The sequence below is a fragment of the Arachis hypogaea genome, chromosome 17, assembly GCF_003086295.3.
Source record: "Arachis hypogaea cultivar Tifrunner chromosome 17, arahy.Tifrunner.gnm2.J5K5, whole genome shotgun sequence".
NCBI lineage: Eukaryota > Viridiplantae > Streptophyta > Magnoliopsida > Fabales > Fabaceae > Arachis > Arachis hypogaea.
Genome location: NC_092052.1, coordinates 1,088,915 through 1,106,006, shown reverse-complemented (window position 1 = coordinate 1,106,006; position 17,092 = coordinate 1,088,915). Strand labels below are relative to the sequence as shown.

At 33.9% G+C, this 17,092-nt stretch overlaps 2 protein-coding genes across 3 annotated transcripts; both read left to right on the top strand.

Annotated features, from left to right (window-relative positions):
- Positions 1-1,073: 1,073 nt before the first annotated feature.
- Positions 1,074-1,556, top strand: LOC112765245 (F-box protein SNE). The gene has a single exon (XM_025811162.3). The coding sequence runs from the start codon at positions 1,074-1,076 to the stop codon at positions 1,554-1,556; it is 483 nt and encodes a 160-aa protein (XP_025666947.1).
- A 2,661-nt stretch (positions 1,557-4,217) lies between these two features.
- Positions 4,218-7,940, top strand: LOC112764036 (uncharacterized). 2 transcript variants are annotated; one of them, XM_025809555.3, is made up of 3 exons: positions 4,218-4,637; positions 4,746-4,836; positions 5,368-7,940. In XM_025809555.3, the coding sequence occupies exon 3, from the start codon at positions 5,463-5,465 to the stop codon at positions 7,572-7,574; it is 2,112 nt and encodes a 703-aa protein (XP_025665340.1). In that variant the 5' UTR covers positions 4,218-4,637; positions 4,746-4,836; positions 5,368-5,462; the 3' UTR covers positions 7,575-7,940. The 2 variants fall into 2 exon arrangements, with proteins under 2 accessions (XP_025665340.1, XP_025665339.1); XM_025809554.3 differs by having other exon boundaries at positions 4,419-4,836.
- The last annotated feature ends 9,152 nt before the right edge of the window (positions 7,941-17,092 follow it).

Below are 17,092 nucleotides of genomic sequence, written 5' to 3'. Positions count from 1 at the left end.
TGTGCCTGTACGTATAACCCTTTAATTTCTTTTTCCACACACAAGTCAAATATTTCTCGCAACTCACAAGATACAATTAACCCTGTACACACAAAGCTTCTTTTAAAAAAATAACTTTTTGACTCTCTTTTCTTTTCTTGTGGGTTTAGGCTTTAGAGAATTACCCAACATAATATAAAATTAAGTTTCTATCTATTTTTATAAACAGAAATTCTAGAAGCTAACCTAAGGTTAATCATAGTTGAAAACTCATTTGCAGTTGACTTCACGTGAAATTGATAGTTGAGAGTCATTAGATAAAAAATTAGTCAAATCAATCAAATCATCTAACAGCTGAGTTTTCAGCCTCTCACAAATGTATATATATTAGTTTACACACGTATATCTAATTACATAATTACACATCAACAAAAATAACTATCTTTCACATTCTTAACTTGAATAGTTATTTAAAATAAATGGATGCGAGCTGTATAAAAGAAAAAATAAATAGATAGCGTTTGTTTTGAGGTAATGAGACAGAGGTTGAAAGATTAAGATTCAGTATTATGTTTGTTGGTTCAGAGACTGGTACTAAAATTTCTGTCTCTGTCTCCAAAATTTCAGTATTTCAGTACTTCCAAAAAGTGGGAATACAAGAGACTAAAATTTTTAGATAGACGGAGACCGAAACTTTAATAACATTTTATACCTAAAATACCTTCATTTCAATTAATTAATTCCAATTTTACTCTTTATGCAAATTAAATTAGAGTTTCATTCTTGTTTCAATTTTTATCTCCCATTTTACACCAAACAAACTATTGATATTTATTTCAATTTCTATCTTTTAGTCTCTATCTCTCAGTTTCAGTCTTTCCATCTCTGTCTTTCCACCAAACGCTACGATAATGTTTTGTAAAATTTGAATGTGAATATTGGAAATTGGTTTAAAAGTTGGAGTTAAACCCCACACTTTAGGTTAGTAGTTAGCAGAGTTATGTTATTTGAGATTTCAGTTTCACACATTATTCTTCTTCCCTCTTAAACCCTTCAAACTTCAAATCCCTTTCTCTCTCAACCACCGTGAAGAAATGAAGCAAGAGAAACGGCAGCGGTTCTTCATAAACGACAACATCGACATTCTAAGGGAAATACTTAAACGACTCGACGGAGCGTCGCTGGGAGTGGCGGCGTGCGTGTGCCGTCTATGGTGCAGCCTGGCCAGAAACGACGACTCCTTATGGGAGCACCTCTGCTTCCGCCACGTGTCAGGTCCACCAGCAGCGTCGGTGAAATCGGTAGTGTTGGCGCTCGGAGGCTACAAGAGGCTATACATGGTGTGCGTGAGGCCTGTACTGAGTCGACTCGGCGCTGAGTCTGAGTCGGATCGGAGGCGAGTTAGGTGGAGGCGGGAGGAGGTTCCGGTGGCTGTGGTGGTTCAGCTCTCGCTCTCGCTGTTCTGCATTGACAGTTATGAGAGGCTTCACGGTAACAATAACGCTGGAGGAGGAATCATCCCCAGCGACGCGTCCGCATCGTCCCTCATGTTCCTCTGTAACCCCATCAACGTCTGATTTCTCTTCCTTTATTATTATTATTATTATTATCTTTTTAATTTAAATAAAGTTACAAGAAGCTGCTCTATCTGTATCAATGTGCCGGCTATTTTATTTATTTATTCTTTTTCTTTTATATATAAAATTACTATTATTACTAATCAATACAAGCTTCAAAATAACAATGCTTTATTAGTACTTTTTTCTCTTTCTTTTATTCTTTTTTTCTCTTTTGTTTGGACAGAAAATGTTTCTAGTTAATTAGTACTATGCAATTATGCAAGTATAGTCAGATATTGTTTACATTCTTAAGGCTTAAGGCCTTGTTAATTAGGAAAACAAGAAACTCTAAAAGCATGAGCTTCAGTTCAACAAGTAGTACTGTAAATAGTAGAAAAACAAACTAAACTTTTTTTTTTACCACTATTTTTGGTCAACTACTTGAATGTGATAGGCTCATTATTTCTTCTTCTTCTTCTCACATATAGCATTTGCCTTTCTGTTATTTTTATAGAAATTATATTTTTAAACACATTTTATAGAACTTATTAGCAGTGCTGAGGACATAAAATGGAGCGCAAATCTCTGTCATTCCAACCTAAAAAAGTTTGCACCTAACTCTAGTCAAAATTTTACACTATGATACATACACTGATATATACATTTGATGAAACTTTTAATCTAAGTATTCTGTTTAGAAGCATTTCAATGATAGGAATTAGGATAATTGCGTAATTTTTTTATTTTCACCTAAAGGTTTTGGGTTCGAATTTCACTCTTAATTTTTTTTTTTAAGAAAAATACCCCTTACAAATTAAAATAACACAAAGTTGAGATTAGAATCATAGGATGCTACTGGGCTAAAAGAATTTTAACTGACCAATAGCTACAAGAATAGTTCTAATCTGGTAATTAATAATTAAGAAAAGGTTTGTAAAGTAATATATACAAAGACTTCAAATCTCAATGTCATTTGGAATATTCTTTGCTTTCATTCGGCGATATATTATTTTGTTGATCTTTATTTTTGGAAAAAGCAAATGAAGCAAGGCCCCAACAACACTTACACTATTAAGAGAAATCCTACTATAGTATCACAAGAAGAGAAAATGTCCAAATAAAACTATGGCTAACTAGGTAGCTAGTAGTATAGTATAGGCATATGTTCATACAAAAAAGGTAGGAGACATTATTACAACAACAGTAATGAAAGCAAGTAGGATATTTAAAAGGGGGTGTGTGTGAGGCTAATTAAGTTAGATTTTATTATATATCTAAATGTTTAAGCTTTGAGGGTGATTATTATGATAAAAGCAGATAAAAGTTAGGCTTAAGCCAGCTTGAACAAAATTTTACTCATTCATAAAATTTAAACTTCAGATGCTACTTTTTAGGGGGAAAATCTGAAAATGTGAACTATACACTGAGGTTGGTGAATACAATTATAACAATTAATATTTAGCTGAAACTAGCAAATATCTTTGGGCCCTTAGGGTTAGCCCAATCAATCACTTAAATGGTTGTGGCTAGCCCAAAAGTTAAAAAGAAATTACGAGTTCAGAATTTGTAAATGCTTGACCAAAAAAAAAAAAAATTTGTAAATGCAAGTTAAAAAGAACTTTAGATTTGTGTAACTAGAAAGTTTTATGTTCCAAATTAGAAAGTAATAATTTGAAATTCAAATAAGCTAGGTGAATCATTCAACAAATTTATCATTTTCAAGTTCATATATAATCCAAAAAATAAATGATGTACTATTACGTGTATAATTGATATGGATTATTCTCTACATACAAGTCATTTACACATACAAGTCCATACAAGTTATTTATATTGTATTGTTTAAGAATTTTTATGTATGTGTATTGATAAGTTCTATATAATTCAAAACTCTTCCTCTTCTTCCTTGCATTATAAAAGTGAATTTTATTGAATTAGGATTAACTTGTATAAACTTGTATGTCAAAAAGACTTGTATGTGTAGCAAGTCTCAATTGATATATCTATGGGTAAATTACAATAACTTTTTTCTCCAAATCATCTAATATTACAAACACTACTTTTTAATTTGTTATATATTGATTTTGTTTTAAATAAAAATACAAGTGAAATAATATCTCTAAACTTCATATAAAATATTAGTGTCACAATTGACAATGAAAAGATACTCTGACAAAATTTCGCTTAACTTCAAAGGAAAAAAAAATCAATATCAATACTCTATTTACATATTATAAAATATTCGTTAATTATTTTTCAATAAATTTAATTTAAATGCAAATAAAACATGAATCATGTATCAGACAACAGTCCACAACACAAAAAAAATATGTGATCAGGAGTTATCTTCTGGGAATTTTCTTGCTAATTTGAATAATTCGTACGAAAAGGAGTATATTCTATTTTTATTTTACAACAAAAGATATACTATTAATATTTTATATATTTAGTTAACAAAACATACATATTTTTTTGTCATTGAACCATTATCAATTTGGTGTAAACAGAACAAACACACAATATATTTTTTTTTTATCAAAATATCACATAATTATAAACGAAATAAAATATAACACACACTATTAATGAAATGAAGAAAATATTTTTTTTTGTTTTTACAAAAATAATAATAAAAAAAATTAGTCAAACTAAAAATCAATAAAAATTGTGGAGCATTCAGACTATGACTGAAAACTCTCCAAACCATCATCCAACATTGCACCAACCATAACATACTGTCTAACATCTAATTCCTACCAAAAGTAAATATTAAAATAATTTCATATGATGATAATAATAATAATTAATTATAATATTTAGGAAAAAAACTTATTTTTATATTATTATTATTTTAATGAAAAAGATACGCACCTGGGGCGCAAGTTAGCATGTTCCAACAATGTTAATAACAGCGTTTACTAGCTCTGAAAATTATCATTTTTATTTTATAAAAAATTTTCCCTATTTTTATTTTCATTTTTTCCCCCTTTACCTTCGCTTTCGAAATCGGCGTTTGTCGGAAGCTCCTATTCAATATCTCATCGCCGCCGTCACCGCCGCCACTAACACCGCCGAGTCGGACCCACTTCGGATCTTCCGGTAGCCATTCAAATCGCACTTTTCTTAGAATTTTTCAATCGCAAAGGCTTCACCTTTACTATTAACCACACACCATACAATCGGGTTCTGTGTTTCCCTGTTTTTTAGTGCACTTAGCTCAGCTCAATTTTGCTCGATCTCCCAAGTACACGTGGCGATCTAGATCTTCTTCGACACCCCATTATAAGTTCCAATCCCAGTGAGTATTTTCTTTCTGCTCTTTCTCTTTTTAGCTTTAATTATTGTGCTTTTTTATTTTTTGGGAATAGGTTACGGATGTGAATTTTGGGGCTTTTGTTGTATATTTTCGATCTATGTGTAAAAGTTTTAGGCTATATCAAATTTAGCTGAATTTGGTTGTTAATTGAAAGATGGATCTTTTTGGATCATTTCCGTCACTCTTGGAGTGGTTTCATGATATAAATGAATTGTTGGCTTTTGAAATTGGAACTGTTTAGTTTCTAGGGAGGTTTAGGGAAGAGATGGGAAAGTAAGGTTTCTATTTTTCCGTCATTGTTTTATAGATTTTATGTGGAGGATTGAGTATTATATGTTTAGGTAGTTAAGTAAAGAGCATGATCCGTGTTGTTTTGGTTGTTTCTGCCCACAATTAGGGCGTTTTGGTGCACCTGATTTCAAATTTATGTTCATATATGCTTATGAATTGGTGTTTTTGGATTTAGGGTATATGTGTACTTACTTTTTTAGTTTATTCCAAACGTGTTGTCAGACATGGAAACAAGGTTATACATGATATTGGAGACGATGCTGGGTTGGTCATAGTTTCTGTTTGAGAGTTCAGCTGTGAAGTGGTTTGGTTCCTAGATGGAAGCGGGGAAAGAGGAGGCACTCAAAGCAATAGAGATTGCTGAGAAGCGATTTGCTCAGAGAGACTTTGCAGGCGCAAAAAACTATGCCATAAAAGCTAAGACACTATGTCCTGGATTGGAGGGTATATCTCAAATGGTGACCACATTTGAGGTTTACATTGCTTCTGAGATTAAACACAATGGTGAACTAGATTATTATTCGATTCTTGGATTGAAACCTTCTGCTGATAAAGAGGCTGTCAAGAGACAGTACAAGAAGATGGCTGTGTTGCTTCATCCTGATAAGAACAAATGTGTGGGAGCTGATGGGGCATTTAAGCTTGTTTCCGAGGCGTGGACTTGGCTGTCAGATAGTGCTTTGCGCAGTACATATGACCTCAAGAGAAATGGACAGATGGGTGGGATTACTCAGACAAATTTGTCTTCTCCCCATGCTACAGGTTATAGCAAAAGTTCCAATTTGCCGACTTCTCATGGTAGGCACGACACCTTTTGGACAATTTGCACCTCTTGTAAAGTTCAGTATGAGTATCTGCGCAAGTATGTGAATAAAAAACTTTCGTGTAAGAACTGTCGTGGCACTTTTGTTGCTGTTGAAACTGGGGCTGCCCCAGCAAATGGTTCATTTCCATATTGTCCTTGGTCCTATGTGCCAGGAAATGGGTATGGAAGTCATTCCTATGATGGAGTTACGTATGTCCCAACCACTGCAGCGACCTATTTCAACGGCAACGGGGTCGCAGGATACCATTCTGGCCATGGGTATGAATACGTTTCAAATGTTTCATTTCAGTGGGGCTCTTCTGGACATGCGAATCAAAATGGACCAACGACCTTACCTACTGATTCTGTTTATCAAACCAATGGAAGTGTGAAGAGGGGAAGACCAAAAATCAAATCAGTTGATAAGATGCATCGTGTGGCTGAGACTGCGATCAACGCAAATTCAGATGTGTCGTTTGTTTATAATGAACAACAGGATCTTAAGATGAGTAGACCAGACAAGAAAAGGAAAGTAGTTGCGGCAGCCAATTTTAAAAATGGCTATGTTGAAATGGGGTCAAAATGTGCTTCTGAATCAATTTTGGCTAATGGCAATGAAAGCCTTGGACAAGGCCAGAAGGTTTCATGTGGAAGTGAAGTTCAAACCAAGCAGTGTTCCATGGCACCAGCTTTTGATGCGAGAAAATTATTGATTGAGAAGGCCAGGACTGAAATTAGAAAGAAACTGGAAGAGATGAAGTTGGCTTCCGAAATTGCTGCTGCAGCAGCTGTCAGTGCAAGAGAAAAATCTCAAGCTGAAGATGGTCAAGTAAAAAGGGAGACATGTAGAAGAACAGTTCTGAATGCTTCTGGGCATCAAGTAGAGCGCAAGAAAATTGGTCCAGCCGCTATAACTGTCCCAGATTCTGACTTCCATGACTTCGATAAAGATAGGTCAGAGGAATGCTTCAAGCCAAAGCAAATATGGGCCTTGTATGATGAGGAGGATGGAATGCCACGATTATATTGCCTGATCCGTGAGATTATCTCAGTTGATCCATTCAAGATTCACATTAGTTACTTAAGTTCCAAAACTGATAGTGAGTTTGGCTCGGTAAACTGGCTTGATTCGGGTTTTACCAAATCTTGTGGAAATTTCAGGGCATGGAATTCTGATGTTGTTGACCAAGTTAACATCTTCTCCCATCTTTTGAGTAAGGAGAAGGCTGGTCGAGGTGGTTGTGTACGCCTATATCCCAGAAGTGGAGATGTTTGGGCTGTTTATCGAAATTGGTCACCAGAGTGGAACAGATCTACTCCAGATGAAGTGAGGCATCAGTATGAAATGGTGGAAGTGCTGGATGATTACTCTGAGGAACTTGGTGTTTGCGTTTCGCCCCTTATCAAGCTGACCGGATATAAAACAGTTTATCAAAGGAATACAGATAAAAGTGCCATTAGATGGATACCAAGGAGAGAAATGTTGCGCTTTTCGCACCAAGTGCCATCATGGTTGCTGAAGGGGGAGGCAGAAAATTTGCCTGAAAAGTGCTGGGATCTTGATCCGGCAGCGACTCCGGATGAGCTTCTTCATGCAGCAGCTGCAGAAGCTGATGCTCTTTAGGGCATTGGGGAGTAATATTTGGGGGGTTGCACTTTAGCATACTAAGTTCTCAATATTTTAGATTTAACTGTTACACTGTGTCCCACTTGGTCAGATACCAATGAGGCATTAACCACGGGTCTTTTTAGAGGATGAAATTTTTATTTTGTAACATTAATCTCTATTTCTAGACACCGAGATGTAGTAGTAGTGATTGCTTGTTGGGTTAAGTTTCTTGTTGCCATAGGAAGTGTAACTCTTTGTTAAGAGGCTCAGGGCAGATTTGTCATTTGATGATAGCTCTGCCTACTTTGTAACTCTACTTCTGGCCACTATTTACTGGCAAAGAATTCATTCAATGAAATGAAGGCTGAAATCAAATTTAAATGCAACTTCTTCAGAGACAATGTTATTGAGGGGAAAAAATTGAGGAGGTAGAGGATTTCTGTGTTGTAACCCTCTTGACAGAACTGAAGGTGAATTCAATGGTCAAGTTATGAAATCTTTTGTCTTTATTGTTGTCTCGTTGTGTTCATAGTTGCTTTCCCTTTGCAAATTGGTCATGTTAGGAAAAAGATAGTCTAAAGTGTAAAAATTTGTAGTGAAAAATTAGAGGTTAATTACTATTAAATTTGCAACTTTTATTAACTTAAGAATTTTATCCTGTTATTATGTAATAGTATAGTTAAAATATATAATTCTCAAACTAAGTACTCCATTACTGAGTGCTAACTTACATATTCATTGGACGACCACAAATTAAGACAATACTCTTGCCAATAGTGTGTTTTCATCCCCATCCTCCTTTTTTTTTTTTCTCTTTTTTGGTGTTATCTTTCAGATAGTGAACAATCCAAAAATACCTTTTTTTTTTCTCTTTTTTGGTGTTATCTTCCAGATAGTGAACAATCCAAAAATACAAGTCTGTAAACCATTTCTTATCAGAGAATCATATGTTGCTGCCTCAGGTTACAACATTGTATAATACTTACACATGCATTTCACAAATATTCTTCCATGTACTAAGAACTCATTATGATGTAAGCTTAAGTATTGACAAGTTTTTTACAATTAAATGTTCATTTCTTTAAGGATTTCTATGAGGTACGAGTATTTAAAAAAAATAAAAAACACGGAGAAAGAATCAATTAGCAGATAACAAGAAAAAACTAATTTAAAATACCCTCCAATATGAAAGAAACATATGATTTCAGAATTTAAAATAACATCCCATAACTCAGTATCACACTTCTAAATTATAATTTATCTGCATTACACCACTTTTCTTATCATATTTAAATAAAAAATCCCTACTTCTTCTAGTCTAGGAGATATAATAGACAAAGTTAGCGCCAAAGTGAGAGAGGATACTAAGCACCAATATAAAACCGGTTAACACAACGAGAAGCGGGGGGTCATTCGAGCTGGATATCAATCCCAGACGAATCTGGACCATATTGATCATTGACACTGATAAAAAGATAAAACCAAAGTAAAAGAACCCTAAAATGACAATAAAACTAAGCTGTATGTAAATAATAGAGGCGGGAACCCGGTTCATCTCAGAATAGTAAGTCAAGGATCTTCTCATTGACTTAGAGGCAATGGCGCAAAAACTGAGAAAAAGGAATGATACAGTAGCAAAGAGAATTGCACTTAGTCACCAAAAAAAAGAGAATTGCACTTACCACTGTTTTCACAGTGGCTTGGCATTTGGAATCAAAGACGGAGTCGTCCGGTGACACGGCTGCTGCAAATGTGAAACCGACGAAGATGGAGTCGATCAGCGCCACCCGGTGACCTTAAAAAGATCATCCAAGATCAGAATCAATTTCAGTATCTGTTCTAACTCCATTTGTATTATTAACGAGAGGTGAATGTTTTTGTATTGTTAACGAGAGGTGAACGAGAGGGGACGGAAGAAAGCAGTATTTATAGAAAAAACTTTTCCACCGACTGCGCCACCGCCTCCCAAAAAAGAAAGGAAAAACTTTATAGGAAGGGAGACGAAAACAGAGAAACGAAGCTCAAATGTGAAATTTCTTAGTGAACAAGCTGCTTTTTTTTTCCTTCCAAAAAAAGTTGTGAACAACCAAAGTAATGACCGATGAGAGTCATTATTAATCTCAAAGATATCAGGTAGGAAAATTATCACATGTTTATCGATAAATATTGGAATACTAGTGCATCTACCCGTGCATCGCACGGGAATGGCACAAAAATAATAAAAAAATATTAGATATATCATATATGTTAATTAAAACTAAAAAGCATAAAACTAGTATTTAATTAATTTAAATAATAAAAATTATTAACTAATATATATAATAATTAATTTTTACATTACATAAAATATTTTTTATAATAATTTGATTTACGTAATTTTATAATGATAGATAGATCCTTAAAAATAAAAAAATACTAAGATTTTATGTTCTTTTTAAATGTATCTTATATTATTCTCAGCCAATTTATTATTGCTTTTAAGTTCCAAATATTTAGTTTCAAATTTTGTATAACCTGAACTTTATTATTAAATATAAAAAAAATTATAGTAATGCAAATTATTCCTTCATTTTTAAAATTTTTAACAATAGAATGATCTTTGTTAACTAAATACTCCATTTTTGAGAGCTAACTTACATATTCATTGGACGGCCACACTCTTGCCAATGGTGTGTTTCTCATCCCCCTCCTCCTTTTTTTCTCCTTTTGAGTGTTATCTTCCAGATAGTGAACAATCTAAAAATACAAGTCTGTGAACCATTTCTTATCAGAGAATCATATGTTGCTGCCTCAGGTTACAACATTGTACAATACTTACACATGCATTTCACAAATATTCTTCCATGTATTAAGAACTCATTATGATATAAGCTTAAGTATTGACAAGTTTTTTACAATTAAATATTCATTTCTTTGAGGATTTCTACGAGGTGCGAGTATTTAAAAAAAATAAAAAACACGGAGAGAGAATCAATTAGCAGATAACAGGAAAAAACTAATTTAAAATACCCTCCAATATGAAAGAAACATATGGTTTCAGAATTTAAAATAACATCCCATAACTCAGTATCATACTTCTAAATTATAATTTATCTGCATTACACCACTTTTCTCATCATATTTAAATAAAAAATCCCTACTTCTTCTAGTCTATGAGATATAATAGACAAAGTTAGCGCCAAAGTGAAAGAGGATACTAAGCACCAATATAAAACCGTTAACACAACGAGAAGCGGGGGGTCATTCGAGCAGGATATTAATCCCAGATGAATCTGGACCATATTGATCATTGACACTGATAAAAAGATTAAACCAAAGTAAAAGAACCCCAGAATGACAATAAAACTAAGCTGTATGTAGATAACAGAGGCGGGAATCCGGTTCATCTCAGAATAGTAAGTCAAGGATCTTCTCATTGACTTAGAGGCAACGGCGCAAAAACTGAGAAAAAGGAATGATACAGCAGTAAAGAGAATTGCACTTACCACTGTTTTCACAGTGGCTTGGCATTTGGAACCAAATACGGAGTTGTCCGGCGACACGGCTGCTACAAATGTGAAACCGACAAAGATGGAGTCGATCAGCACCACGGTGATCTTAAAAAGATCATCCAAGATCAGAATCAATTTCAGTATCTGTTCTAACTCCATTTGTATTGTTAACGAGAGGTGAATGTTTCTGTATTGTTAACGAGAGGTGAACGAGAGGGGAGGGAAGAAAGCAGTATTTATAGAGAAAACTTTTCCACCGACTCCACCGACTGCGCCACCCCCTCCCAAAAAAGAAAGGAAAAACTTTAGGAAGGGAGACAGAAACAGAGAAACGAAGCTCAAATGTGAAATTTCTCAGTGAACAAGCTGCTTTTTTACCAAGCTGCTTTTTTTTTTCCTTCCAAAAAAAGTTGTGAACAACCGAAGTAATGACCGATGAGAGTCATTCATTAATCTCAAAGATATCAGGTAGGAAAATTATCACATGTTTATCGATAAATATTGGAATACTAGTGCATTTACCCGTGCATCGTGTAAGGTCCCACATCGGTTGGGGAGGGAACGAAGCATGCTTTATAAGGGTGTGGATACCTCTCCCTAGCATGACGCGTTTTGACGAGTGAGTGTGGGGAGCTTTGGCTAGCATCCCTATCGTCAAAGGCAAAACCGTGAGGCCTTGTGTGCCAAAGCGGACAATATCGTGCTAGCGAGTGGTCTGGGCTGTTACAGATGGTATCAGAGCCAGAACCCGAATCTACGTGCTAGCGAGGGCGCTGGGCTCCCTTAGGGGGTGGATTGTAAGGTCCCACATCGGTTGGGGAGGGGAACGAAGCATGCCTTATAAGGGTGTGGATACCTATCCCTAGCATGATGCGTTTTGACGAGTGAGTGTGGGGGGCTTCGACTAGCATTCCTATCGTCAAAGTCAAAATCGTGAGGCTTTGTGTGACAAAGCGGACAATATCGTGCTAGCGGGTGGTCTGGGCTGTTACACATCGCACGGGAATGGCACACAAATAATAAAAAAACATTAGATATATCATATATGTGTGCCAAAGCGGACAATATCGTGCTAGCGGGTGGTCTGGGCTGTTACAGATGGTATCAGAGCCAGAACCCGAATCGATGTGCTAGCGGGTGGTCTGGACTATTACACATCGCACGGGGATGGCACAAAAATAATAAAAAAACATTAGATATATCATATATGTTAATTAAAACTAAAAAGCATAAAATTAGTATTCAATTAATTTAAATAATAAAAATTATTAACTAATATATATAATAATTAATTTTTACATTACATAAAATATTTTTTATAATAATTTAATTTGCATAATTTTATAATGATAGATAGATCATTAAAAATAAAAAAAATACTAAAATTTTATGTTCTTTTTAAATGTATCTTATATTATTCTCAGCTAATTTATTATTGCTTTTAAGTTCCAAGTATTTAGTTTCAAATTTTGTATAACCTGAACTTTATTTTTAATTATAAAAAAATTATAGTAATGTAAATTATTCCTTCATTTTTAAAATTTTTAACAATAGAATGATCTATGTTAACTAAATACTCTATTGCTGAGTGCTAACTTGCATATTCATTGGACGGCCACACTCTTGCCAATGGTGTGTTTCTCATCTCCCTCCTCCTTTTTTTCTCCTTTTTGGTGTTATCTTCCAGATAGTGAACAAGCCAAAAATACAAGTCTGTGAACCATTTCTCATCAGAGAATCATATGTTGCTGCCTCGGGTTACAATATTGTACAACACTTACACATGTATTTCACAAATATTCTTCCATGTATTAAGAGCTCCTTATGATGTAAGCTTAAGTATTGACAAGTTTTTAACAATTAAATGTTCATTTCTTTGAGGATTTCTACGAGGTACGAGTATTTAAAAAACATAAAAAACACGGAGAGGGAATCAATTAGCAGATAACAGGAAAAAACTAATTTAAAATACCCTCTAATATGAAAGAAGCATATGATTTCAGAATTTAAAATAACATCCCATAACTCAGTATCACACTTCTAAATTATAATTTATCTGCATTACACCACTTTTCTCATCATATTTAAATAAAAAATCCCTACTTCTTCTAGTCTAGGAGATATAATTGACAAAGTTAGTGCCAAAGTGAAAGAGGATACTAAGCACCAATATAAAAGGGAAGTTCTATGGTAGCATTGGTTTTGGTGGCTAAGGATGGCATAAGTCTGACTAACAAGTAACATATTGACATATGGCAAGAAAATTAAATCTAAAATAAAAATGATTCTCTCTCTTGTAATTTTTTATGATTATTTTTATCAAAATAATTTCTTATAATTATTTTATTTTTTAATTATTTTTATTATTATTATTTTAGTAATTTCCAAAAATAACACCAAAATTGTTTTTTTAATTATTTTTATTATTATTTTTGTTTCTAAAAATAATTTTTTATAATAATTTTTTTTGTAATTTCGAAAAACTAACACCAAAATGATATTCTCCCTCTTGGTGTTAATTTAAAAATAATCATAAAAAATTATAAGAGAAAGAATATTATTTTGGTTTTAGTTTTTCAAAATTACAAAAATAAAAAATAATTATAAAAAAATTTATTTTGATAAAATATAATAATAAAAATAATTAAAAAATATTTTGGTATTATTTTTAGAAATTATTAAAAATAATAATAATAAAAAAATTAAAAAATAAAAATAATTATAAAATAAAAAATAATAAAATAATAATTAAAAATATAATTAAAAATTTATTTTAATATTTTTAAATTATTTTTATAATTACAAAAAAATTATAAGAAATTATTTTGATAAAAGTAATTATAAGAAATTATAAGAATGAGAAAATTATTTTAGTTTTAGATTTATTTTTTTTGTTATGTGTCAATATTTTATTTGTTAGTCAAATTTATGCCACCTTTAGTCACCAAAACCAATACCACCATAGAACTTCCCATATAAAATCAGTTAACACAACGAGAAGCGGGGGGGTCATTCGAACTGGATATCAATCCCAGACGAATCTGGATCATATTGATCATTGACACTGATAAAAAGATTAAACCAAAGTAAAAGAACCCCAGAATGACAATAAAACTAAGCTGTATGTAGATAACAGAGGCGGGAACTCGGTTCATCTTAGAATAGTAAGTCAAGGATCTTCTCATTGACTTAGAGGCAATGGCGCAAAAACTGAGAAAAAGGAATGATACAGCAGTAAAGAGAATTGCATTTACCACTGTTTTTACAGTGGCTTGGCATTTGGAATCAAATACGGAGTTGTCCGGCGACACGGCTGCTGCAAATGTGAAACCGACGAAGGTGGAGTCGATCAGCGCCATGGTGATCTTAAAAAGATCATCCAAGATCAGAATCAATTTCAGTATTTGTTCTAACTCCATTTGTATTATTAACGAGAGGTGAATGTTTTTGTATTGTTAACGAGAGGTGAACGAGAGGGGAGGGAAGAAAGCAGTATTTATAGAGAAAACTTTTCCACCGACTCCACCGACTGCGCCACCCCCTCCCAAAAAAGAAAGGAAAAACTTTATAGGAAGGGAGACAGAAACAGAGAAACGAAGCTCAAATGTGGAATTTCTTAATGAACAAGCTGCTTTTTTACCAAGCTGCTTTTTTTTTTTCCTTCCAAAAAAAAGTTGTGAACAACCGAAGTAATGATTGATGAGAGTCATTCATTAATCTCAAAGATATCAGGTAGGAAAATTATCACATGTTTATTGATAAATATTAGAATACTAGTTCATTTACCCGTGCATCGTGTAAGGTCCCACATCGGTTGGGGAGGGAACAAAGCATGCTTTATAAGGGTGTGGATACCTCTCCCTAGCATGACGCGTTTTGACGAGTGAGTGTGGAGGGGCTTCGCCTAGCATCTCTATCGTCAAAGGCAAAACCGTGAGGCCTTGTGTGCCAAAGCGGACAATATCGTGATAGCGGGTGGTCTGGGTTGTTACAGATGGTATCAGAGTCAGAACCCGAATCGATGTGCCAGCGAGGGCGCTGGGCTCTGTGTGGATACCTTTCCCTAGCATGATGCATTTTGATGAGTGAGTGTGGGGGGCTTCGGCTAGCATCCCTATTGTCAAGGCAAAACTGTGAGGCTTTGTGTGCCAAAGCGTACAATATCGTACTAGCGGGTGGTCTGAGCTATTACACTTCGCACGGGAATGGCACAAAAATAATAAAAAAACATTAGATATATCATATATGTGTGTCAAAGCGGACAATATCGTGCTAGCGGGTGGTTTGGACTGTTACAGATGGTATCAGAGCCATAACTCGAATTGATGTGCCAGCGCCTCCCTTAAAGGCAAAACCGTGAGGCCTTGTGTGCCAAAGCAGACAATATCGTGCTAGCGGGTGGTCTGGACTGTTACACATCGCACAGGAATAGCACAAAAATAATAAAAAAATATTAGATATATCATATATGTTAATTAAAACTAAAAAGCATAAAATTAGTATTCAATTAATTTAAATAATAAAAATTATTAACTAATATATATAATAATTAATTTTTACATTACATAAAATATTTTTTATAATAATTTGATTTGCATGATTTTATAATGATAGATAGATCCTTAAAAATAAAAAAATACTAAGATTTTATGTTCTTTTTAAATGTATCTTATATTATTCTCAGCCAATTTATTATTAATTTTAAGTTCCAAGTATTTAGTTTCTAATTTTGTATAACCTGAACTTTATTATTAATTATAAAAAAATTATAGTAATGTAAATTATTCCTTCATTTTTAAAATTTTTAACAATAGAATGATCTATGTTAACTAAATACTCCATTGCTGAGTGCTAACTTGCATATTCATTGGACGGCCACACTCTTGCCAATGGTGTGTTTCTCATCTCCCTCCTCCTTTTTTTCTCCTTTTTGGTGTTATCTTCCAGATAGTGAATAATCCAAAACTACAAGTCTGTGAACTATTTCTCATCAGAGAATCATCTGTTGTTGCCTCAGGTTACAATATTGAACAACACTTACACATGCATTTCACAAATATTCTTCCATGTATTAAGAACTCATTATGATGTAAGCTTAAGTATTGACAAGTTTTTTACAATTAAATGTTCATTTCTTTGAGGATTTCTACGAGGTACGAGTATTTAAAAAAATAAAAAACACGGAGAGAGAATCAATTAGCAGATAACAGGAAAAAACTAATTTAAAATACCCTCCAATATGAAAGAAACATATGGTTTCAGAATTTAAAATAACATCCCATAAATCAGTATCACACTTCTAAATTATAATTTATCTGCATTACACCACTTTTCTCATCATATTTAAATAAAAAATTCCTACTTCTTCTAGTCTAGGAGATATAATAGACAAAGTTAGCATCAAAGTGAAAGAGGATACTAAGCATCAATATAAAATCGGTTAACATAACGAGAAGCGGGGGTCATTCGAGCTGGATATCAATCCCAGACGAATCTGGACCATATTGATCATTGACACTGATAAAAATATTAAACCAAAGTAAAAAAACCCCAGAATGACAATAAAACTAAGCTGTATGTAGATAACAGAGGCGGGAACCCGGTTCATCTCAGAATAGTAAGTCAAGGATCTTCTCATTGACTTAGAGGCAACGGCGCAAAAACTGAGAAAAAGGAATGATACAGCAGTAAAGAGAATTGCACTTACCACTGTTTTCACAGTGGCTTGGCATTTGGAATCAAATACGGAGTTGTCCGGCGACACGGCTGCTGCAAATGTGAAACCGACGAAGATGGAGTCGATCAGCGCTACTGTGATTTTAAAAAGATCATCCAAGATCAGAATCAATTTCAGTATCTGTTCTAACTCCATTTGTATTGTTAATGAGAGGTGAATGTTTTTGTATTGTTAACGAGAGGTGAACGAGAGGGGAAGGAAAAAAGCAGTATTTATAGAGAAAATTTTTCCACCGACTCCACCGACTGCGCCACCCCCTCCCAAAAAGGAAAGGAAAAACTTTATAGGAAGGGAGACGGAAACAG